The sequence below is a fragment of the Acomys minous genome (genome assembly GCF_964271855.1).
Source record: "Acomys minous genome assembly, chromosome: 10".
NCBI lineage: Eukaryota > Metazoa > Chordata > Mammalia > Rodentia > Muridae > Acomys > Acomys minous.
The window spans coordinates 48022045-48046622 of NC_140491.1; the positions used below are offsets into that span (position 1 = coordinate 48022045).

The window sequence follows — 24578 nt, forward strand, 5'->3', positions numbered from 1 at the left end:
ACCCTCAGCATGGGGACTCGGAAGCAGGGCTGTCCCGCCCTCACCGGCGGACCTGACACCTCCAGTGCCCTCACCTCGCGGCCCGTCGGGGCGGGGCCAGGCGGGGCGGGGGCGGGCTCGGAAGCGTGAGTGGCAGGCGGCGAGCAGGATGCGCATGCGTAGTCGGCCCCGCGCTGGAGCCCCGCAGGCTTGGGGCGACCCGGGGCGGTGCTGAAGAGGGCGGGGCGGGGCGGGGCGGGCGGCCGGGGCGGGGCGACGCCGAGCTCCGTCCTGCTCCCATGGCCGCCCCCGGCTCCTGGTGCTGCCCCTTCTGCCCCGGGCCGCGCCCGGGGGTCCCGCACTGACGGCCCATGGCGCCGCCCGCCGCCCGCCTCGCGCTGCTCTCCGCCGCTGCGCTCACTCTGGCGGCCCGGCCCGCACCCGGCCCCCGCCCCGGCCCCGGTGAGTGAGACCCCGGTGTCCCCCCTCCTCCCCTCCCCACGCCCCGCTCTCCCTCCCCCGCGCGTGGACCCCGGAGAACCCGATGCTCCGGCTTCTGCACCCAGAACGCGGCGTGGATGCGCCTGCCCCGTTACCGGGACTCTGCCCCGCGTGCCGGCGGCTTCCAACTTTGCCGGACTCAGCTCACCGCGTAAGGGAGAGAAGGGGTGCGTGACGACGAAGGTCGCCCGTACCGAGTGTAGACAACTCCGAGTCCGGCGTCCTGCTTTCCCGGGCGAGTCCACCGCGGAGTCCGCCCGAGCTGGTGCCCTCAGCCAGGATGGAAGCTGGGACTCAGTTTAGTTTCCACACGCCCTTCCTCGCCGCAGAATCCCTTCCCAGTGGAAGGAACAGCAGGCACCAGGCTGTTGTGTGGCCCAGTTAAGTTTCTTTGCAGGTTGTCGGGTGCTGAGCACAGGGCATTAGTGAACCTGCCGCTGGGGTCTCCACCCTAAAGTTGCAGACTGTGATGTTGCAAAGACAGGGTTTTGCCAGTGAAAGACAATTCAGAGGCGCTTTGTTTTCTTGCCAGCTTGGATTAGGGAAAAGGCTGAGACTTATTTTCTGTGTGATTTTGAGGCAAACTTTGAGCCCCTGTTACTTGACCTGTAAAATGTGGTATGATGGTAACTCCCCTGTGCAGCGTTGATGGACATTAAATGATACACTACAGGCCACGTTCGTAGACTGTACCACCACCTACAGAGGCACAGTAAACATTTTAATAGTACTTTTTATAGTGTTTGCCAGTTCACTGAAGACTGGACACCTCGGTTACCCTGCAAATGCTGCGAGCTTCTTATACTATGAATCCCCGCAAAAGGCAGCAGAATGAGGCGTTTCCAACACTCCAAACGGAGACTCGGTAGAGCGGTTTCTAGGTGATTGCTGCCGTCTATGGGACTCCTATAATTTGCCCACTTCTACTGTTTGTAGTATGTGAACAGAGAGGGAGGGACGTTCCTAGAGCCAGGACGTGTCAACATAACTGTAACCTAGTAACCCCCTAGTGCCACTTTGTGTCTGTGCTTTCAGGGTTTAGATGTACTCTGTGGAGAGAGAGGTACGGGTGAAAGTAGCCTTTTTTTTTTTTTTCCTTCTGGAAAGGGCACAGTGTAGCTCTGAACAGCTTGCTAGGAGGTGGCATCTGCTAGGCGCCTTTGCTTTGCGAGGTCAGATGCAACAGCTCTTGGTTAAAGTTGGTATGCTTTTATTTAGGAGGCTCGAGTAAGGACAAACTCATGGCTGTTGTGAAACAGTTTGTCCTAAGTAACTCAAGCTCTCGTCAGCCTGGTTTCTTAGCATGCTGCTGCATCAGTGCTTTTGTGACGTTTCCCCTCTGGTTCCAGAAGCAAACCACATGGTTTTCAGCATCACATCCTGTCAAGAGCCTAGCCTCTAGTTTGTTAAATCCTTTCCAATTAAAAAAATGCTGTACACTGAGACTATGCCAAACTTACCATTTCATATTTTGTGATACTGTAATTTTCTCTAAAATGTTGTGGATGGAAAAAATTATTCCAATACTTATATTCTGCAGAACTTTGTAATATTTAAATTACTGGTGGTTTACATTTTTGGATGCTGACTTTATAAAAACAGTTAGCTCATTCCCCTTCAGTGTTATTCTAATTACAGTGTACAGTCAACCCCAAATGATCTCCAGTCTCCCATTCTTCTTTTGACATGCTCTCTCTTCTTTCACAACTGATAAGAAAGAAGACGGAGGTTCGCCGTACAGTCTTTTCTTCCCTCTCAATCTCTCCTAACTTCTCATCGGGAATTTGTCCTACTAGTCAATAGTATGTGTTTCTATAAAACCTGTGTTTGGTTACCTTCGAGATCCTTATGCTCTGTAGCACGTATTCTCTCGGCCCTATAGAACGAATAATTTAATGTTTAAGATGCACTGAGTCTTTTTGTTTGTTTGTTTGTTTGCTTTTCGAGATAGGGTTTCTTTGTGTAGCCTTGGCTGTCCTGGACTGGATTTGTAGACCAGACTGAGCTCAAACTCACAAAGATCTACCTGCCTCTGCCTCCTGAGTGCTGGGATTAAAGGAGTGTGCCACCATGTCCAGCAAGTACATATATTTTTTTCTTTAAGATTTTTTTCTTTATTTATTATGTATACAGTGTTTTGCCTGCATGTACTCCTGCATGCCAGAAGAGGGCACCTGGTTTCATTATAGATGGTTGTGAGCCACCATGTGCTTGCTGGGACATTCTTAACCTCTGAGCCATGTGTGTCTGTGTGTGTGTGTGTGTGTGTGTGTGTGTGTGTACACATTTTTTTTTTTGAGTAGCCTTGGCTATCCTGAAACTCAATCTGTAAACCAGGCTGGCCCTCAAACTCAGAGATGTATCTATCTCTGCCTCCTGAGTACTAGGTTTAAAGGCATGCACCACCACTGCCCAGCTTTCCTTTTATAAATCATTTTACAGCAAGAACGTATTACATTTAGGCTCACTCCTAACCAATACAAGTTGGTGTGCTCAGTATAGGTATCAGTACGCTTAGAGTTTGGCATAGGTGGACCAAAAGCCAATTGATTAAGACAAACTTACAGCTTCAGACTATCCAAATTGGGAATTTTTGGTGGTAGGCAGCATACTAGCTTTAGTTTAGCATCTAAATTTTTAAAATTATTTTTATTTTGTGTGCATTAGCATTTTGCCTGCGTGTGTCTATGTATGTCGGATCCCCTGGAACTGGAGTTACAGACAGTTGTGAGCTGCTATGTGGGTGCCGGGAATTGAACCCAAGTCCTCTGGAAGAACAACCAGTGCTTTTAATCCCTGAGCCGTCTCCCCTGCCCCTAGAATCTAAACTTTTAAAAATGTATTTATTGGTGGGGGCGGGGTGTGAACATGGGGGAGTAATGCTGTGAGTGTAGAGGTCAGGTTATTTTGGGGAGTCCATACTCCTTGTCTACCCTGTGGGTTCCAGAGATTGAATTTAGATCATCAGGCTTAGTGCAAATACCTCCACCTTCTGAGCCATCTCCCTGATCCCTAGGTTAGACTTTCTGCTAGTGTTATGAGTCGTCTTAGGCGACCCCTTAGGGGTTATTTGATCCCCAAAAGGGTTGAGACCCACAGGTTTGGGAACCACTGCTCTAGACCAAGGCAAAACAGTAAATGATTTAGGCTTAGTGGGCTGTGGACTGGCACAATTCCAGCTATTCACCTCCTACTGTGTAGGCAAAAGTAGGCATAAACAGAATGAATAGGCATTATGTCTTTTTGTTTTTTTCTGAGACAGAGTCTCACTCTGTCTCTGGCTGTTGGTACTCACTATATAGACCAGGCTGACCTCGAACTCACAGCAGTCTGCCTGCCTCTGCCTCCCAAAGGCTAGGAGCCAAGATGTGTGCTACTATGACTTGCTTCATTATTGTAGTTTAATAAAACTCTTTGGACATTGAAATCTGAGTCTTTATATCATTTTTACATGTCCCAATATCTTGGTCTTCTGAGTTTTGTTTTGCTTTGTTTTGTTTTTTTCAAGACAGGGTTTCTCTGTGTAGCCTTGGCTGTCCTGGGCTCACTCTGTAGACCAGGCTGGCCTTGAACTCACAGAGATCCACCTGCCTCTGCCTCCCAAGCGCTGGGATTAAAGGCGTGCGCCACCATGCCCGGCATTCTTCTGAGTTTTTTATAATTAAAAACCCAGTCTGAATTTGGTTTATGGGACATGATCGGCTCACAGGCTACACTGGTGCCGACCTTGCTCCAGGTCCTGTGAACTGACTTTTCTTTTAAGTGGTTAGTGATCTGGAAAAAGCAACAACGAAGGTTGATTTCGCTGAGTGGGCGAACCTTTTACCATTTACTGTGAATTAACTTTTAGATACACGTGGGAGTTCGGCAGAGTGATAATGTGGTTGGTTCTCCTGGGATGACTGCTTTGGGAGGCATCCATTGTGAGGCTGCAGTGATCAACAACTCACCTAGCTCCTAACAGGGCTGGACGTAGCTGAGCCGGAAGCCCCAGTAACACAGGAGTGAACCAAGGTGTTTTTGGAAGGTTACGGGGAGAGGATAGTTTCAGGCCAGCGGCCTGCCTGTGCAGTGTAGTAAGGCCCACTAGGAAGAAGAAAGCACTTGTTAAAATGGTAAATTTTATATTTCACCAGGATTTTATAAAAGATGCAACCGACTGGGAAACGTTTGTGTACATACATTCAGATCATCAATATGTGAGAATTCTGTGTGCTTCGTCAGTGCACTGCTCCTAAGAGTATTCCTGCCTCCAAGCTGACCCACAATTTGTTCACTCAGCTATGCCTGCAGATGTTGCTTGAAACAAACTGTTGAGAGATCTGTTTGCAGAGGAAAGCGCAGGCAGCAGGTGGCACCAGCCCTGAGACCTAGAAAAACAACCAAGGGGAAAAGAGGACATTTCTGTCAGCCCCTAAGCTATTAGTTTTTACTTCCACATTCTATAGTCATGTTAAAGCTGCAAAACGACAGTGGGCTTAGCATGGCTGGTTGTTGTTGTTGTTGTTGTTGTTGTTGGTTTTTTAAATTAATTAATGCATTTTTTGAAAAAAAAAACAAAACCAAAAACAAAGTGAAACATTGAAACCTAGCAAGCAGATTGTGTTTGTGCTGCTGGACAGCTGATGGGAAATGCTTGGCAGAGGCCGGAAGTTGGGGGTCCATTGGAGGGTTCATGTCCTGAATAAGGACAAATAGTCAGGAATTGAGTGTCCCACAGCGCCCCCTCCCCGCACAGGGTTGGAAGTTTGAGCTCTTCCTCCAGACTCCGGCTTCATCTGGCAGATGTATATCATCAGAGCGGCTCCGTGCGCAGCCTCTGCTTGGGTAAGGATGGCTGGCATTCCTTTTGTGCTGTGTTTGACCCAGCTCTAGCTGCGACCCCGAAGTGTTCCTTTAGCTGGAGGGGCACTGAGGTCCAACAGTTTGTTTTGTTTTGTTTTGTTTTTTGTTGCCCTTTTTTGGTCTTCAGTCTTCCTCCCAAGATTCAATTTATGTCCCCTAGAGCTCAGCCTCTTAGGACTGTCATCCAGAGAAAGGAGAGGGGCCATTGTAGAAATGTCATCCTACAGAAATTTGCCTTCTCCTCCAAGGAAATCTCTTTTCTCCGGGTTCTGCCACCTCCTTAGGTTGTCCTTGAACTAGCTTGAGGAGGAATGAAGCTGAGGGCAAGGCGGCTCCTTCCCAAACACCACTTCAGGCCTCTGTCCCCCTTCCTCCTGCGGCTGGGGGCCCCCTGGGGGCTTCTCCCCTGCTAGGGCCAGCTTCCAGCTTCTCCTGCCACAGTCTAATCCCTGGCACATAACCAAAGCATTAAACTTTTATTGTTCAATTTACCACAAGGGCGAGGCCCTGTTCCTAGTGGGCTGAGGAGGCTGTGGCCGCTTCCCAAACCCGAGTGTCACACCACATTAGCAACTGCAGGCTCTGAGGGCTGGGCTTCTTTCAGTTTGGTTAGATTCTTGGTTAGAACCAGAACAGTATCCTCGCACTCGGAGTTTCAAAGCCAGGAAAGAATAAAAGCAGCATAGGCAACTTTTAAAGATGACTCATCATTGTGAAGGGAGCCGTCCGCCCGTGTGAGGATCCTGTGTGGTTTTCCTTTTATCCTCAGATAAAAATATATATACGTTATACAAACAAAAAAAAATAGATACATTATGGTGTTTGTAGCTTTTTAGTATCCCCCAAATCAAATAACACGGCAGCTAAGCAGCTCTTTTCTAGAATAGTAGGGATTGCTAGCCAATCCCATCATAGTATGTAAATTACTTGCTGCTGTTCAATCTATAAAAATTCATCTTCAAAGAAAATTACTGGGCTGGTAAAAATATTTTTAATAATGACCACAGAAGTCATATTTATTTTTCTTTGATGTTCTTCCGAAGAATCTTCTGGTTCTAATCAGTTTGTTCCCACATAAAATACAGTGGAAATCTACAATAATAAAATCCCCATTTCTCTGTCTATGGGGAAATAAACAGGGAGAGGACTGTCTTTTTCGGGGGCTTTCCCCTCGCCTTGCCCCAGACTCGAAGCCTTTATTACTGGTGGGTGTTTTGGCATCAGTTAAGGGCCTTCCATCCTCCCTCCCTCCATGTTTTGCTCTTTCATTAAAGTGTTTCTGTTGTCTAATTATATCCTTTCAATCAAATTAGAGACTGCAGCATCTGGTGAGGGCCCTAACTGCCACCATCTGCACCTCATGTATGCAGGCCTTTTCAGCTGAGAATCATTCAACCTCCAAATGGCAGGAAGAGATTTGGAAAAAGTTTGGTTGGAGGGGAGGTTAACTTAAAAAGAGCCTCTTCAGAGGCTGGGTGCTCCGTCCCGCCTGCCGTGATGTATGCTAGGTGATGTATGCTAGGTGATGTATACAGGACGTCACAGGCTTGGCTCACCAACATTTCTTCCTAGCCCCTGGGGGCTGAAGGGTTCCTAATTGTCTTAGCTGCAGGACGAGGCTTTATCCTGCCAGTTAGGGTTTGTCCCCCACCCCCTCCCAGCTGAGAATATTTCCCTTGAGAAAAGTCTTTTGTTGTATGACCACTGGCTAATGGATGTGACACTTTCTCGTCATTTGGCCATTTCTTCTAACTCAGTGATTTCAGCAGAGAGTTTGCTTCCTACCAATAGTTTGCAATCCATGGAGGCTTTTAAAAAAATTGTTACATGGGGGGGGGGCAGAAGCCCGGGGTGCTATTAAACACTCTCCACTGTATAGGGCAGTCCCCCACACCAAAGAATCACCTACCCATCTGTACAGATAACGGCTGAGGGGAAAACCCTTGTCCCAACTGCGTCATTATTTTGTCTGCTCTAGCAGGCTACTTTCATTATTGTTTTACCTGTCCTGAAACTGGCTATGTAGACCAGGCTGGCCTTGAACTCACAAGAGATTTGCCTGCCTCTGCCTCCTGGGTACTAGAATTAAAGGTGTGCGCCACCACACTCCGCCAAGAAGTAGATTCTTGCTGGGAATGACAACAGATACCTATAATCCCAATGCTCAGAAAAGCTAAGGCAGGAAAATGAACAGTTTGAAGCTTATGTAGGCACGTAACAAAACCCTGACTTTAAAAAAAAAAGGGGTGGGGGTTAGGCATAGTGATGCACACCTATAATCCCAGCAGGCAGATCTCTGTGAGTTTGAGGCCAGCCTGGTCTACAAATCGAGTTCCAGGACAGCCAGGCTGTTACACAGAGAAAAAGAAGTACATGATGTTAGGTGTGGTGACACAACACCTATAACCCCAGCTCTCTAGATGTAGAAGTGGGGGGGGGGTGTGTGTGCGGGGGATCAGGAGTTCAAGGACAGCCTCCTCATATAGCACGAGACGCTATCTTGAAGAAGGAGCACATTTTCCATTGTCCACATCTGAAGTCCCTTTAGCATTTCTGCGTGTACCGTTCTGTAAACCTGCATAGAGTGAGGATGTCCACGACTTTGTCTTCCTACGTCTTCTTAAGATTGTCAGATTAAGTATAGGATGCTGAACTGAATCTGAGTTCAGGTAAACTCAAAATAAATTTTTAGTTTTGGTGTGCCTCATTCAATGTTTGGGAATACTTCTGAGAAATTGTTCAGTAGTTAGGTTAGGCATAGGGAGAAAAAAAATATGTTGTTTGTTGTTTGTTTGTTAGTCCTGAGGATAGAGTCCAGGGCCATACATAGGCTAGGTAAGTGGGCTACACCCCAGGCCTTACTTAGGATTTATCTGAAACTCAAGTGTAACTGAGCACCTTGTGCTTTCCTTTGCTGAGCTTGGGACCCTACTCCACGATCCATAAAACCCTGCATGAGCCTTGGACAGTCAGAGTTATTCACTCTCTTGGCCACACTCTGTCCTCAGCCTCGCTGGCCTGGATGTCTGTGGATGGCAGCACTGCGAGTCCTCCTCCTACAGAATCCCCTCTAGGTTGGGCCCTTGTAGCTCCTCCAGTCCTCCTGCCTGGGCTAGGTCACTGCTAGGCTGAGTCCTGCCTTTCTCTCTAACCCTTCTCCCTGGCCAGCATTTCTGAAGCGTGGCTCTTGAGTGGGGCCTCTTAAATTCAGATCAATTAACAAGCACTTATCAAATGCCTGCTGTGTGCCAGTATCTTTCACTAGGGCTTGTTTGTCCCTGTGCCAGATCGCAGAGGCCAGTAACTGTTGCTGTAGGGTGTGCTTTGATGATGTGTCCAGAGATAGCTTGTCCACCTGGCAATTAGCCCCCTCCTCAGGAACTCTGGTGTTATTCGGCCATCTTATAGCAGCTAGAGGCAGCTGAAAAGGCCAGAGCCTAGCTTCCGTGGAACAAAGGCTACACCCTCCAGGGCTCCATTACTGCAGAACTTTCTGGTCATCTGACATTAAAAGTAGGTCACAGGCAGTGCTGATAAAACTTGTCTGAAGGCTGGGTTTTATTAGTTTATTTCATCTCTTTTTAGTCCAATTGAGAGCTTTAGAAAGTACAAAATAGGATTGCTAGAAGCTGAGGCTATCACTCAGTGAGCCAGATCTCTTGCCTAACATTGCTGAAGTCCTGATTAAGAAAAATAGGAACAGGACTGCTCACATGATCATGAGGCAAGGTATAGATGTGAACCAGGTATCTTCTGCATTTGTTTGTTTGTTTGTTTGTTTGTTTGTTTGAGACAGGGTTTCTCTGTGTAGCCCTGGCTGTCCAAGACTCACTTTGTAGACCAGGCTGACCTCGAACTCACAGAGATCTGCCTGCCTCTGCCTCCGGAGTACTGGGATTAAAGGTGTGCTCACCATGCCTGGCCTGTTTCCTGCTTAATGCAAACCCAGAATATAAAAATGGCTCAGTTGGCCGAGTGCTGGCCTAGCACATACCTGTAATCCCATCACTTGTGAGATGGAAGCAGGAAGACCAGATGTCCCAGGTCATCCTCATCTGCAGAGTGAGGTCAAGCCCAGCCTGGGCTGCTTGGGACTCTCTTAAAAAACAAAAGGGCACAGGAGTGGCTATATCCTCCATTTCATTTGTCTGTCTGGTTTTGTTTGTTTGTTCATTCGCAGACAGGATCCGTGTAGCCTAAGTTGCTCTTGAACCATGATTCTCCCACCACTGCTTGCTGAATGCTAGGACGGTAGGTGTGCGGGCCTGGTTCATTGCCTGGTTCATTGCTAGGTGCCGGAGGCAGAACCCAGAGCTTAGGTTACGCTAGACAAGCACTTTACCAAGCGAGCTACATCCTTTGTTTTTTTTTTTTTTTGAGACAAGTATCTATGTATCAGAGGAGAGGTTAGTGTTTTACAGTCCTCCTATCTCAGCCTTTTGAGTGCTGAGGTGACAAGGCGTGTGGTCTAACAGGGTTTCTTCTTTTTAATTAGCAAGTATTTGACTTTCAAGTACTTGATTTACATAAAACTTCCTGGGACTTCTCAGAGGTGATTGCTAGGCAGGCAGAAGGCTCATCCACAAAGAAACTGGGGTACTTGATTGTGTAACAGATTCCCCCCAGCAATGCACTTATGGTCTTCCCTCATTTCACAGACATAAGCAAAAGCAGCCTTTTCTGTGATCTGCAGTTGCGCATGACTCAACGTTGGCTGTCTGGGACTGGTCCGTGGTAGAGTGTGTGCTTTGCAGTGCGGGGACGTGGGTTCGGTCCCTAGCAGAAAGAATATGGCATGAAAGTGGCCAGAGGCAGGGAATAAAGCTCAGCGATGAAGTGGAGCATTCAAAGCTGTTGTGGTTTGGTTTCTAGTTTTGGTGGGGGTGGGGCATTAAGATGGGGACTCGTGTGTAGGAAGTTTCCTACTCACTCTGTAGCTGAGGATGCTCTTGAGCCCCTGGTCCTGTCTTCCAGGTGTTGAGATTACAGATGTACACTGCATCGCCAGGCTGTTTGTCAGTCGGGAGCCTACACTAGCCTTAACCTCAGGCCTCGTCTTCCCTAGTGCTGGAATTACACACGGTAGACTGCTTGCCTAACATGTAAGTGTTGCTTTAACTTCTCCCAGGGAAATGTGAGCAAATGTCTATTTTCCCCAGACAAGGTACCAGGAGCAGTTTTGTCAAGCCCAAAAGAGCTAGCTGGAACAGTCCCATTCCTGCCACCGTTTGTCACCTCTCAGAGCTACACAGTTGACCTTCCGCCTCCCATGTACTCCCGAGCTTCCGCAAAGTGCAGCTGGGCTGCAATCCTGCCGTTCCTTCCGAGGTCCAGTCTTGCGAGGGTCTCTCCCAGGTAATCATGGCTGCTCCGATTAAAATTGTAACAGTCACATCATACTTGGAGGACGGTGAATTACAACAGTGGGATATCCTGAGCTGGATCCCCAAAATCAAAAGAAAAGGGGAAATGCTTGAGAAGCTCACTGGCACCTCAGGGAGGTCAGCGTCTGGGGCACCAGGAACCCGTGATCTGTTTAGTGCCCTTCCTAGCAGTGTCTGTCCTGGTCCAGCCTTGCGGCAGCTCACCTTCTAACCTCCTGAGGCTTTGGTTTTTAATAGTGAGCTGAGATACTGCCTATCAGAAAGCTGGGTTTGGCGCTTGAAAATGTCATGTTTACTGTTTCCTTATCTGAAAAGTTTTTTGTGTGAAATTTGATGTCAAGTTATGACAGGCTATTTATAGATATCTCGTGTAGTAGTGCATTGTGGTGCTCACAGATTATATGCACCTAATGTACCTACTGAAATGTCTTAGAGCTCTGCTGAGGGGGAACTTCTTACTACCCTTCTTCCCCCCACCCCAACCCCCAAGACAGGGTTTCTCTGTGTAGCCCTGGCTGTTCTGGAGTCACTTTGTAGACCAGGCTGGCCTCGAACTCACGGAGATCCACCTGCCTCTGCCTCCCGAGTACTGGGATTAAAGGCGTGCGTCACCATGCCCGGCTTCCTTCCTACCCTTCTTAAGCTAAGGTTTGTTTAATCTCTGCATATGCTAGGAACTTCAATACTACTAAGTTAGCGCTGAGAGTGTAGCTGACAGACGGTGAGTGTGCCTAGCATGTGTGAGCCACAAGGGTTCCATCCTCAACCAACCAGGAAGAAAAGCACTAAGCAAAGCCCCAATTGTCTTTTGTGTACCAGGGAGATGACTTTACGTGCTTGAGATGCCCTAAATGAGTGGTTCTCAACCTGTGGGTCTCGACCTCCTTGGGGATCTTGTATCAGATACCTTGCACATGAGATATTTACATTAGGAGTCATAACAGTAGCAAAATTACACTTACAAAGTAGCAAGAAAATAATTTTATGGTGGGGGTGGGGGGTGTGGTCACCACAACATGAACTGTATTAGGGGTCGCCGCCTTAGGAAGGTTGAGAACCACTGCCCTACATGGTTAGTAGAAATTCCTCATGCACTACTGCATATTCACGGTGCCTGTTCCTGGCAAAAACGTGTGTTCACATCAACACCCATAGTGTGTTTCCCAGTGGGCCCTGCCTGAGTGGGAGGGAACATACATACTCCAGATGAGAGCCAGATGGGCTCGGGTGTCACCAAGACACCTTCTCTACTTTGACAATTGGTTTTGTTTTTTAAAGTCGTTTGGTTGGTTGGTTGGTTGGTTTTGGCCAGGATTTTGACTGTCCTAGAATTTCTGTAGATCCTCCCGCCTCTGCTTCCTCAGTGCTTGGGATTATAGGTGTATACTGCTATTCCAGCTTCAGTGTAGAAAACATGTGAATTACATTTGTGTGTGTGTGTGTGTGTGTGTGTGTGTCTGTGTCTGTGTCTGCAAGAGGGGGGAAGGGAGAGGGAGGGAAAGGGGAGAGGAGAGAGAGAGAGACTGAGCTGCTGCCGTGCTTACAGAGGAGGTGTGATAGCAACTTGCTGGCGTTGGTTCTATCCTTCAACTCTGTGGGATCTGGGTGTCGAGCTTAAGTTATTCTTGGCCTCAGTCACCTTTACCAATTGAGCCATTTTGGTAGTCCTCAGCTTCATTTATTTTTATTTTATTTTGTTTTATTTTATTTATTGGGGGTATTCAAGACAGGCTTCCCTTGGCTGCCCTGGAACTTGCTCTGTAGACTGGGCTGGCTTCAAACTCAGAGCTCCACCTGCCTCTGCCTCCTGAGTGCTGGGGTTAAAGGTGTGTGCCACCACTGTCCAGATTGATTTTAAAATCTTTAACAAATAATTAGAGCTCTCTATGCTGTCTTCTGAAGCTCGCCCTCTGGCTCTGTGCTTACTGCTTCTCTTAGAATGCTCTCTTATGTAATATTGCATTTCTTATAGAGAAGACTAAATTAGAGAGCCAAATAGAAGAATCCAAGCTCCCTTTCCACAAGTATTCATCCATTAGTTCTCACTCAGGTGAGGCAGGCGTGTGAGGGCAGCCAGAGTACATAATGAGATCCCGTCATAAGAAAAATAAAAATAGGGGAAGAGGGTGGAAGAGGGAGGGACGGTGGGAATGGGAAGATACAAGGGAGGGGATAACCAATCAGGGTGTAATATGAATAAATTATAATAAAATTAAAAAAAAAAAAAAGAAGGGCTGGAGAGATGGCTCAGTGGTTAAGAGCACTGCCTGCTCTTCCAAAGGACCCAGGTTCAATTCCCAGCACCCACATGGCAGCTCACAACTGTCTGTAACCCCAAGATCTGATACCCTCACACCAACACACATAAATTTAAAAATTAAAAAAAAAAAAGAAAAGAAAACTATATAAATAAAAATTTGGCTAAAATAACCTGGGAAGCACAGTCTCTTCTTTCTGTTGCTTTAATGCCGTATGTGTAAGAACATGTGCTTGAGATAGAAGCAGGGCTTCATAAATGCTCACAAGGAGCCCTCCCACTGAGCACACCCCCAGCTCCCTGTCTCTGCCTTTAAGACATTGTCTCCTTAAATGAAAAGGAAGCTCTGGGAGGTATTTTAATAGAAAAGCTACTGATGCCTAAAAAATTACAGTGATTATTTAAGTGCTTACTCTGCTTTGGGCAGAAGTGCAGCTTGTCCTATGGTCACTTTGCAAAGTTAATGTGTAATCCAAGAACATAATTCATGAGTGATCGTCTGCACTTTCGACGGCTGCAAACTTGACTGCTTGAGTTTACGATTCTTGACAAGAAGCTAAGGAATATTTGTTACAAAACAGTATGCTAGTAATGATTTTTAGGGTGGCTTCCCTTTTTTTTTTTTATTATTATGGGAAATTGAGAAATGTACAAAAATAGTCTAGAAAAGCCACAAATACCTATTGCCTAGGGCCACAGTTCCCAACTGGCCACTGCTAGCTCATTCTCTGCCCTCCCCTCAGCACTTAGGGGATTTTATAACCAATCTCACATATCAAATCCTCTCATCTGTACATGTTTCAGTCCTTATCTCTAAATGATAAGAATTCTTTAAATAAATTAATAAAAATATGTAATTAATTTATATTTATATTACACTACACATTGCCATTATGGAAACTAAAAGTGTGGCAATTCCATGAGTCAGTAAATATCCATTAAATGTCAATGTCCTGATGTCTCCTCAGAATTTTATTTTATTTTTTGAAGCAACATTGGAATTTACTAAGAAAAAATGGTGGTGGGGGAGGGGGGGATTGCTCAGTGGTTAAGGCTACAAGCTGCTCTTCAGAGGTTCTGAATTCAGTTCCCAGCAACCATGTGGTAGCTCACAACCATCTATAATGTGATCAGATGCCCTCTTCTGCAGATAAAGCACTCATATAAAATAAATAAATAAATCTTTAAGAAAAAATCGTTTTAGCTGGGCATGGAGGCTCATGCCTATCCCAAGATTCAGGAGCCTGGGGCAGGATTGCCACAAGTTCAAAACTAGGCTGGGTTGTATACCAAGACCCTGTCTCAAAAACAGATTTTTTTTTTTTTTTTTAAGATTTTATTTATTTATTATTTATACAGTACTCTGCCCCCATGTGTGCCTGCATGCCAGAAGAGGGCACCAGATCTCATTAAAGATGGTTGTGAGCCACCATGTGGTTGCTGGGAATTGAACTCAGGACCTTTGGAAGAACAGCCAGTGCTCTTAACCTCTGAGCCATCTCTCCAGCCCCCTCAAAAACAGATTTTAATATAGATTTAAGTACAGATTGTAGAAGAGAAACATTTTAAAAGGCAGCAGTGCATCCGAAGGGTAGGCAGGCTTCTCAAGAGAGTGGCCTCAGAGCCTGCCTTTTTCCTGTCCTGGTCCAGATCTAAACAGATACATTTAAGCCTCTACTAAAGCTTCCCTTCCCTTTCTCTTCCTTTCCTGTGTTACTGCTTGTTTAAAGACAGAGTCTTGCTATATGGCTGTTCTGAGCCTGGAACTCAGAATGGAGCCTAGGCGCATCCCAAATTCACAGCAATCCCCCTGCCTCTGCTTCTGAATGCTGAGTTTCCAAGCCTGTCTAACCCTCCTGGTTTGCTTTTTCTGTTTGTGTGTTCTCCCTTCAGATAACTTACCTGTTAAAGATGTGGTTTCCTGTATGTAGTCGGAGGACCAAGTGGCACACGGAAAGGCCTGCTAGGAGGCCAGTGCCGCGCGCAGCTGTGTGAGCACAGAGGCAGGGGGGCCCGCAGGAGTTTAAGCCTGGAAGAGAATGTGAGCCCCCAGTCTTTCCTGTTCGAGTCACCCCAGGCTTTTGAATCTTAGTTCTCTTTTCCTTCAATCTTGGGAATTGTAGCTGTCTTGAGTTGAAAGTAAAGGGAGAGCAGAACCTTCCGAGCCAAAACCCCTCATTTCACAGGAGAACAGAAACAAAAAAGTGAAGGCCAGTGTCTGGGATTTCTCAAACCACACACTGCCAACTGTTTATCTAGGTGTCTTTTTTTGTTTTTTGTTTTTTTTTAATTCTAGTGATTCTCAATATGTCCTGCATGTGTAGAGGGCTTCCTGTTCCTTTCCTCTTAAACTATCCTCTCTCTATAAATCTGATAACCTCCCTCCATGAGATTGCAGACATCCGTTCTCTCCCTCTCTCTTTTTTAAATATTTTATTTAGTTTTAATCTATGTGCATTGGTGTGAAAGAATCAGATCTTGGAGTTTACAGACAGTTGTGAGCTGCCATGTGGGTGCTGGGAATTGAACCCGGGTCCTTTGAAAGAGCAGGCAGTGCTCTTAACCACTGAGCCATCTGCTGCTGGGGAGGTGGGTGGGACAGGGGATGGGGTTCCTGTTGTGCCTCAGTGGTGTTGTGTGGGAGAAGGTTGGGGAACACTTCCTTCCCTAGGTCACATGCTAATTTACCACAGGGTCACTCATAGCTAAAGTATCCCATGGTGTTTTGGAATACTGGAAGGCAAAAGGCAGTTTGCCTGGGAGCACTGGCTTAGAAAATGCACCCACTTTAGCTGACACCCCTCAGAACAGCAGGTGTTGTATGAACATGTCATGCTTTCCTCTAAATGATGAGTTTTTGTAGTTCTTTTTTTTTTTTTTTTTTTAAGATTTATTTATTGCTGGGTGTGGTGGCGCACACCTTTAATCCCAGCACTCTGGAGGCAGAGGCAGCCTAGTTTACCAAGTGAGTTCAGGACAGCCAAGGCTACACAGAGAAACCCTGTCTCAAAAAAACAAAAACAAACAGGCTGGAGAGATGGCTCAGAGGTTAAAAGCATTGACTGTTCTTGCAGAGGTCCTGAGTTCAATTCCCAGCAGTCACATGGTGGCTCAGAACCATCTATAATGGGATCTGATGTCCTCTTCTGGCCTGCAGGTGTACATGCAGGCAGAGAGAGCACTGTATACATAATGATAAATAAATATTAAAAAAGAAAAACAAAATTTATTTATTTATTTATTTATTACGTATACAGTGCCCTGCATGCATGCACACCTGCGTGTCGGAAGAGAGTGTCAGATCACATTACAGATGGTTGTGAGCTACCATGTGGTGGCTTTTTGTAGTTCTATAAACTATACACCAACCAAGTTTTATAGATGTTTTAAGAACAGAAGGGCTGGCAGGACGGCCCTTGGGCACTTGCCACTGACCCTGATGACCTGATTCAGTAGCCGGATCCCACAGAGTGAAAGGAGAGACCTGGGTCTGACAGGCCGTCTTCTGACCATCATACACACACTGTGACACACTCACATCCACACACATGTACATGCTTACACAGAATAAATAAATACAACTGGGGCTTAAAAAGCCCAGAAGATACTCTCATCAGAAAACGTTTTCTGGTGTCTCATTTTAAACACTGAAGTTGGTAGCCAGAAAAACTGGCTCACACTTATAATCCTTGCACTTGAGAGACCAAGGCAAGGCTGAGTTTGAGGCCAGCCTGTGCTAAAATGTGAGACCTGGACTCAAAACACAATAGTCCGGCATGGTGCCGAAGCCAATAATCTTGGCACTTGGGAGGCAGTAACTGAAGGGTCAGGAGATTGACGTGAGCTTGACTGTCTATCAAGTTTGAAGCTAGCCTGTGCTACGTGAGGCCCTGTCCCAAAGAAACATAAGTATGTTTCCATATTGACTTCTTTTTCATACCGTCTTCCTTTTACTTGACACAGGCTCTCTGTGACAAAGCTCTAGACCAGGCAGGCCTTGAGCTCACAGAGATCTGCCTGTTTCTACTTTGTGGACACTGGGTTAAAGGTATGAGTCACCATGCCCAGCTTCCACGTTAATTTCAAAGTAGGCTGAAACTGGCCAGATTGTTCTAATACATGGCCCATGCAGGTGCTGAGTTATTGCACACAGAGCACAGACTTAAGTTTGGTGAATTAAAAGAAACTTGGGGGGGGGGGGAAGAAACATGGGCTCTCATACATGTCACATAGAGATACAACTAGTAATACTACTAGAAAACCAGTAATTTCATAGATTCCCTATGTGAAAAAACATTCTTTCTCAGTAGCTTATAGTTTGGACAAATATTATGTTAGGTGCTTATTTTGAGACAAGGGCTTCTGTAGCCCAGGTTAGCCTTGAACTTGCTCTGTAGTTGAGGAAGAACTTGAACTGAGCCTCCCGCCTCCACCCCTTATGCACTGGGTTTGTTTCCATGAGAGAGGGTCTTGCTGTGTTATCTGGGCTGGCCTGGAACTCACGATGTTTCTCCTGCCTCAGCACCCTCAGTGCTGGGATCACAGGCATAGGCCACCACAGCAAATGTCTGAGGTCACCAACTGAAAGGACAGGCTTATTTGGGGTCACATTTGAAGGCTCCAGTCGAAGGTCTGTGGGCCTCGTTGCTTTGGCACCTGGGACAGAAGGAGTCCACAGGGCCGAGGAGAGGCCCTTGGATGCCAGGCCTCGGTGACAAGTCCTTCCTTCCCCGTGCTGCGCACGACTGTGGACTCTGGTTTGCCATGGCAGCATGTGCGGGTGTTTCTTTTTTTCGTAGCACCCGTTCCCTTGGTGCATGCAGTGTGGCTGCAGGAATACCTTGTGATTTCTGGCCTGGAGTTTATTGACCTTTATAGTGTTACACAGGATTGTTTTTGTTTTGTTGAGACAGGATTTCTCTGTGTAGCCCTGGCTGTCCTGGAACTCACTCCATAGACCAGGATGGCCTCAAACTCAGAAATCCACCTGCCTCTGCCTCCTGAGTGCTGGGATTGGAGGTGTGCGCCATCATACTTGGCTTACCCATGAACTTTAAAATGCAATACATGTGTTAATTTGCATTTTCTTCCTAAGTATAACTATTGAGTCATGTAATTCAAGTGGCATGTATAAATGAAAGTGTGTTTTATCACGCTGACAGCTGGGTTTTGATCAGAGAACCGTTTCCTCCATCTCTTTCTTTCCTCGTCTCTTTTTCCTTCCTCGCTTTGTGTGTGTGCACTCAAGTGTGGGCCTATGCCGTGTAAACCCCAAGACCCTGCCCGCTCTGGCCTCGCTGGTCCTTCCCTGCCCACTCACCGCCTGTCAGGGAGGAACAGCAGCTCTCTGGGCACTGAGCTGCTGGCCAGGGTTCGCCTTCCGTGTGCCCTGCCCACGGCATTCTTTCCACTCTTTTCCAGCTCCCTGGCGTCTCAGCTCAGATCCCAGCGTCTGTCCAGGCCCTGCCTGACCTCTCGTATTTCGTTCCACTGACCACTGTGTGACACTGACCTGGGTTTATGAGCCCGTGTTCTCTGTGTACATGAAAATACCAAGAATTCACTGTCTGTTTGCTGTAACTCTAGGAAGGTAAAGGCTGAGTATTGAGTCTCCTGCCTTACTCATTCTCCTTTCCTAAAAATATACAAGGCACCACGGGATTTTCTTTGTTTGAGGGACTCCTTTCTTATCTAGACACAGCTTCTGTCAGTTTCATCGCCGTAGAGAAGGGAGGCTGGGTCCTCCTTACCTCATCCACCCTGATGAAGTCAAGATGCAGGGTTAACTTTCAGTCCAGAACACTGTTTGTGTTTCTCGTCTTTTCCTCACCGTTGGCATGCACTAGGCAAGCCTGATTTTTTTTTTTTTAAATCATTAAAATTTAGCATGCTTATTTAGAGTGGATCAAAGAACCGCCTGAGAAGGCGCCCACATCTGTGACCTTGGTACTTGAAAGGTAGGGACTGGAGGGTCAGGAGTTCAAGGCCAATCTCAGCTGCATAGTTAGTTCTAAGCCAGCCTGAGCAACCAAAGACCCTGTCTCAAAAAAAAAAAAACCTTTAAAAAGAATAGATCTGACAAAGTCAAACTGAACCAGAAAAGACTTAACCTCTGCATTCCTGCCATTAAACAACATCCCAATCCAATTCATGACATATTCTTTTGTGTTACAAATAAAATCATTTGAGTCCTCGGGAACACAACGCACCGGTGGCTTGTTAAAGCCTCTTTTGACAGCTTGGGAGTCACTGGCAGTTTTTGTTTGTTTGCTTGCTTGTTTGAGACAGGGTTCATGCAGCACAGGCCAGACTTTAGCTGGCTTTGTAGCCAAGGAGGACCTAAACCTCCTCCCCCTCCCGGCTCCATCCCCCAAGTGCTGGTGAGTGCTGCCACACCGAGCTTTCTTGACACTTGTTTTGTTGTTGTTGTTGGTTTTGGTTCTTTAGATTTGGTTTTCTTTTTTTTTTTTGTGTGTGTGTGTGTGTGTGTGTGTATGTGTGCATGTGTGTGAGTATGTGCCATGTGTGTGCTGGTACCTGTAAAGGCCGGAAAGGGCATTGGATCCTCTGGGTTTGGAGTTGCAGGCAGCTGTGAGCTGCAGACCAATAAGCCGAGCCATCTCTCCAGCGCCCTCCACAACAACTTTGTAAATTTTATTTTTTTTTATTGTCTATATTTAAGGTAAGCAACATAATTTATTTTTTGCTTGTTTTTAGTTGCAAGTCAGGTTTTCACTATGTAGCTCTGACTAACCTAGAATGCTTTATATAGGTGAGGCTAGTATCAAACTCTCAGAGATGCACCTGCCTCTGCCTCAGGGGTGCCAGGATCAAAGGTGTGCACCACCACACCCAGCCCTGCAATATAATGTGTATAAGATTAGATAGGGCAAAAAGATTTTTTTGTTTGTTTGTTTTTCCTGAGACAGAGTTTCTCTGCCCTGGACCAGGGTGGCTTCAAACTCATAGCAATCTGTCTGCCTCTGCCTCCCTGCGTGTTGGGATTTCAGATGTGTACCACCATGCCTGGCAATTTTTTTTTAAAGGATTTATTTTATTTTGTAGGTATGAGTGTTTTGCCTGTTCCCCACATGCGTGCCTGGTGCCTTAGAAAATGGTGAGCCTCCATGTGGGTGCTTGGAATCAAACCAGGCCCTTTGCAAGAACAAAAAGTGCTCTTAGCCACTGAGCCAGCTCTCCCCCTGGACAGCAGTAGTTGTTGGGTCTTTTGTTTGTTTGTTTCTTTGGTTAGTTGGTTTCTTGAGACAGGGTTTCTCTATGTTATCTTGGCTGTCCTGGACTTACTTTGTAGACCAGGCTGGCCTCGAACTCTTAGTCATTCACCTGCCTCTGCCTCCCGAGTGCTGGGATTAAAGGCGTGTGCCACCACGCCCGGCTTGGACAGCAGTATTTTAACACAGCATTGAACATTGTAGCTGTTGACAGAGGCTGGTGTGATGCTCATAGAATCGCCTAGTCTTGTGACTTCAAAGCTCATCAGACAGCAGAACTCCTTGGATGGGAATAGGGCTTCCCCCCTCATTCTAACCCCCCCCATCCTCTCCTCCCACCCTTCAGATACCGGTGCCCCTTGGAGCCTGTGGGGCATTTGTTCTAGGCCTCTGAGGACACCACAATGCAGATCCTTGCCCTGTATGACATCTGCATACCCTTCATATGCTTCAGGCATCTGTATTTAGAATACCCACACATCAAAGAGCTGTGTGAACAGTTGTCAGGTCACACCGCTAAGGGAGTAATGACTAGGAAGATGGCAGTGTGCATGCTTGGATGAGTCGGTGCGTGCGCAACCTGGACTTTGGGCTGAATGTGCGTATATTCCCTGTCACAGTGAGTGCTGTGGACCGACAGAGGAAGGAGGGGTGGGAAAGGACTTCCGAGGAGGCGGTGTTTATCTTGCAACTGAAAATATTAGAGGAAGAACTTTTGGGCAGGAAATGGGGAAGTGTGTTCCCAGGATTAAAAGCAGACCAGCATGGCTTGACCACAGTGAGTGACTAAGAGAGAGAAGAGCCGGGCTTACGGCGGAGAGGCCTTACAAACACCCGAAGACAAACCTTCATTCTCCTGCGACCTTTCTGTGTGGACTAAAGAGAAAGCAGTGAGACCTAACTGCTCCCTCATGATCAGCGGGACCAAAACCGAGGTGCCAAAGAGAGGAGGGAACGGAGTGTCCGGGAGTCAGCATGAAAAGTGGGGTGAGGAAGGGCAAGAGCCCTGTGGGGTCGAATCCCTGGCGGCCTCCTGTGTGAAACAGCTTGGTGCACACCTAATCACTGTGTGAGTCCTAGAACCGGTGAGGATGGTGGTGACTCATCCATGGTCATAGAGCTGGTCAGCAACAGTGCAAAACAGCGAGCCTAGGCCGAGGCCTCGGTCTGTGCGTGTCATTCTGTCCTGAGTCGCCGCCGTCCCCTGTCACCTTGGAGCTTTTTATTTTATTTTTATTTTTGGTTTTTTTGAGACAGGGTCTCTCTGTGTAGTCTTGACTATCCTAGATTCGCTTTGTAGACCAGGCTGGCCTCGAACTCACAGCAATCCTCCTGCCTCTGCCTCCCGAGTGCTGGGATTAAAGGTGTGCACCACCACCGCCCGGCTTGAGCTTTTTATTAATGCAGACCCCTAGGAGAAAGCCCTCAAGGTACTTGAGGACTCACCCTTAATACACGGTTTTCTGCGTCTCCTAGAATTCCAGATTATTTAAGCTGTCCATAAATGGTGCTGTTTCAGACAAAATGCAGAGCTGTGTTGGTGGGAGGAAGGTGTGGCTGGAAGAAAGATGTTCTGTGGATGGTTTCTAAGTAGCCAGAGAAATGTTTTCCGGAACAGAGCTGTGCTCCTGCTGTCCACATGCCTATGAGTCTAGAGCAGGCACATGCCCTTTCCAGCAGGAGATGGCGTAGCATCCTTATCACCGGAAGTTACTGGTCACTGTGTGCCAGGAGAAAGAAGGGAAGGAAGGTGGTGAGGATGTTGGTGTGACTCCCCTAGTCTGCCAGGGCTCTAGTGGTACATCTTAAGGACGTGTTTGAAGCACTTCTATCTGTCAGCTTCAACTAAGCTAATTTTTAAAAATCGCTCTTTGTACTCTGCCTTTCTCATGAACCCTCTCTGAGTTTAATGCACACAATATGTGGGCGGGAGCCCGTCAGCCTCAGTCCCATCCCCCGGAGCCTGAGAGGCAGATTTCAGACGCGCTTGATTGCACCTGCCAGGGGTTGTCATTTCATAAAATGGGACCTGAGACCATTTTCAACACGTTCTCTAGGAAAGTGCTTCAGGATGAGGCGAGCGAAGGGGCCACCCCTGCCCTCCGCTGCCCCCTGTTTTGTTGCACCTCAGACCACGCAAGGAGGACTGTTCCTCATTACCAGGGAATGTGAGTCATTCCCAGATTTGTGTGATTGGGATTCCGAAGCACTCTGTATCCGATGGCCTTATTAAATCCAAGTGTCAGCGCAGCTTTTCAGACTGTAGGGGGGCGCTCAGTTACAGCTGGTGACGTGGTCCTAGTCACCACACGGAGCCGCGCGAGCAGGCGAGGGCAGTGGCCCCCTCTCAGTGCCCAGAATTCCGTGTGCGTGGCTGTTAGCAACTATTCCAGGTTTGGGGATTTCCTGGTTCACTTTATGGACTCCAGTACTCTTCAGTTCTGTGTTTATCTCTTCACTGGGACCTGTGGACTTCAAAGGGGAAACGTCCCAGTGCCCCAACAAGCTGGTGCCAACAGTGTTCAGCGTTGCAGGGCACCTCTTTTTGGATTCACTCAGCCCAGCCACCCCGCTAGGATCTAGCAAGACACGATCCATTTCTAGCTTGGTCCAAACAAAACAAAACATTCACCAGAGAGGGAGGAAACTATAAATGTTGCCAGAAAATTAGTATGCTGTTTTTTCCTTCTTCTAGAGTGTTTCACAGCCAACGGTGCCGATTATAGGGGAACACAGAGCTGGACGGCACTGCAAGGCGGGAAGCCATGCCTGTTCTGGAACGAGACTTTCCAGCATCCGTATAACACGCTGAAGTACCCGAGCGGGGAAGGAGGCCTGGGGGAGCACAATTACTGCAGGTGAGATGGGGCCTCGGAGCTGCAGAATGGTCTCTGCTCTCCTCTTCCAGCTCCCCAGCCCGCCCCACAGTTGGAATGCTTTCTCATGTCCAGTCGGCCAACTCAGAGAACCATAGCACTGCTTTAAAAACCGAACTACCTGGAGCTGAAGAGATGGCAACAGTTAAGAGCACTTGCCACTCTCCCAGAGGACCCGGGTTCGATCCCCAGCACCCACATGGCAGCTCAGAACAGGGTGCAACTGCAGTTCCAGGGGATCTGACACTTCCTTCTGGCCTCTGCGGGCATCTCACGTGGTACACAGACAAATATACAGCGAAGCACACGTACACAAGAAATAGAAATAAATAAAAACGAATCCATCTCTTCCTGTCTGTCTTTCTGTGTCTCCCTCTCTTTTCTCTAACTTAGTTTGCTTCTATACTGGCTTTCAGAGCAGCGTCTTGCCTGGTCACTCTCTTGTCTCTTTGGGAGGATTTTCTCAGGTGGTCTTCTCACCAGTGAGCATTTCCTGGGCATCAAAGCCACTGCTGCTGTTCAGACCAACTGGCACCCAAACCTCCCGCCGCCACATTACTTAGGCTGTACTTGAACTCCTGGATTCAAGTAACTCCACTCTTAAGCATCCAAACTAGCCGGGCTACAGGCACGCACCACTGTTTGAGCCCAGCAGGGAGCTCTAATCTCACTCCATGGTCTTCAAAAGTGTGTCTTTATGGTTTTCGGCGGGAGGTGAGCCACAGCTTGGATTGCTTTCTCAGCTGTCTGAGATTAAAGACGAGCTGAGTATTACTAGAGGCCAAGGGGATAGGTGGCCCAGTGGTTTAGAGTTGGGATCCGGAGAGCTCAGGTAAATGCTGGGCTGTTCTGAAAGCCCACCTGTCATGCTGGTGCTCAGAAGGCAGAGATAAAATTCCAGAAGCTTGCTGGCTACCTAGACTAGCCACATTGGCTAGCTTGAGTTCAGTGAGAGGCACCATCTCAAGGAACAATGTGGAAATGGATGGAGGAAGCCTCCAAAGTCAGCCTCACACCACCACATAGTAAACACACATTTGAACACACAAACATATATTATGTACACACACACACATACACACATGCATGCACATGCACAGTGCACACGAGCAGGCAGAAAGATAAGAATAGAATTACAAGTATGTAAAAAGCCAGGCCAAAAATTCCAAGCACTTTCGTTCATACCTTTTGGCTACTTACACCCAAGACCATGATGACATGACTCAGGGGTCAGCAATGCGGTGGATTTAATCAGTCTTGGGACAGGTGCACAGGCTCCCTCCAGAGCCATTAGGACAAGGAAGGTGATCCCAGAGCCCTGCCCTGAAGCATTGGGAACCACAGTTTCTCGCTGTAACACTGCTTTGTTGGTGCTCGGGGCACTGGGGGCCCAGCGGAGCCAACGCATACACTTTTGCATTGTGTGAGCTGCTCTGTTTGCCTCCCACCGTCCACAGGCCTGTGCTAACACTCTAAGCCTTCGTGGCTGTCTTGATGCTACCAG

At 47.4% G+C, this 24578-nt stretch overlaps 1 protein-coding gene across 4 annotated transcripts in view; it reads left to right on the plus strand.

The window, feature by feature from the left end:
* Positions 1–227: 227 nt before the first annotated feature.
* KREMEN1 (kringle containing transmembrane protein 1) overlaps positions 228–24578 on the plus strand; it is a 72094-nt gene continuing 47743 nt past the window's right edge. For 2 of the 4 annotated variants that reach the window (XM_084798731.1, XM_084798733.1), the window contains exons 1-2: positions 230–441; positions 22894–23056. In XM_084798731.1, the coding sequence (XP_084654857.1) occupies positions 351–441; positions 22894–23056 (254 nt within the window). In that variant the 5' untranslated portion in view covers positions 230–350. Of the gene's footprint in view, positions 442–22893; positions 23057–24578 lie in introns of all 4 variants that reach the window. The other 2 variants (XM_084798732.1, XM_084798730.1) reach the window with 2 other exon arrangements.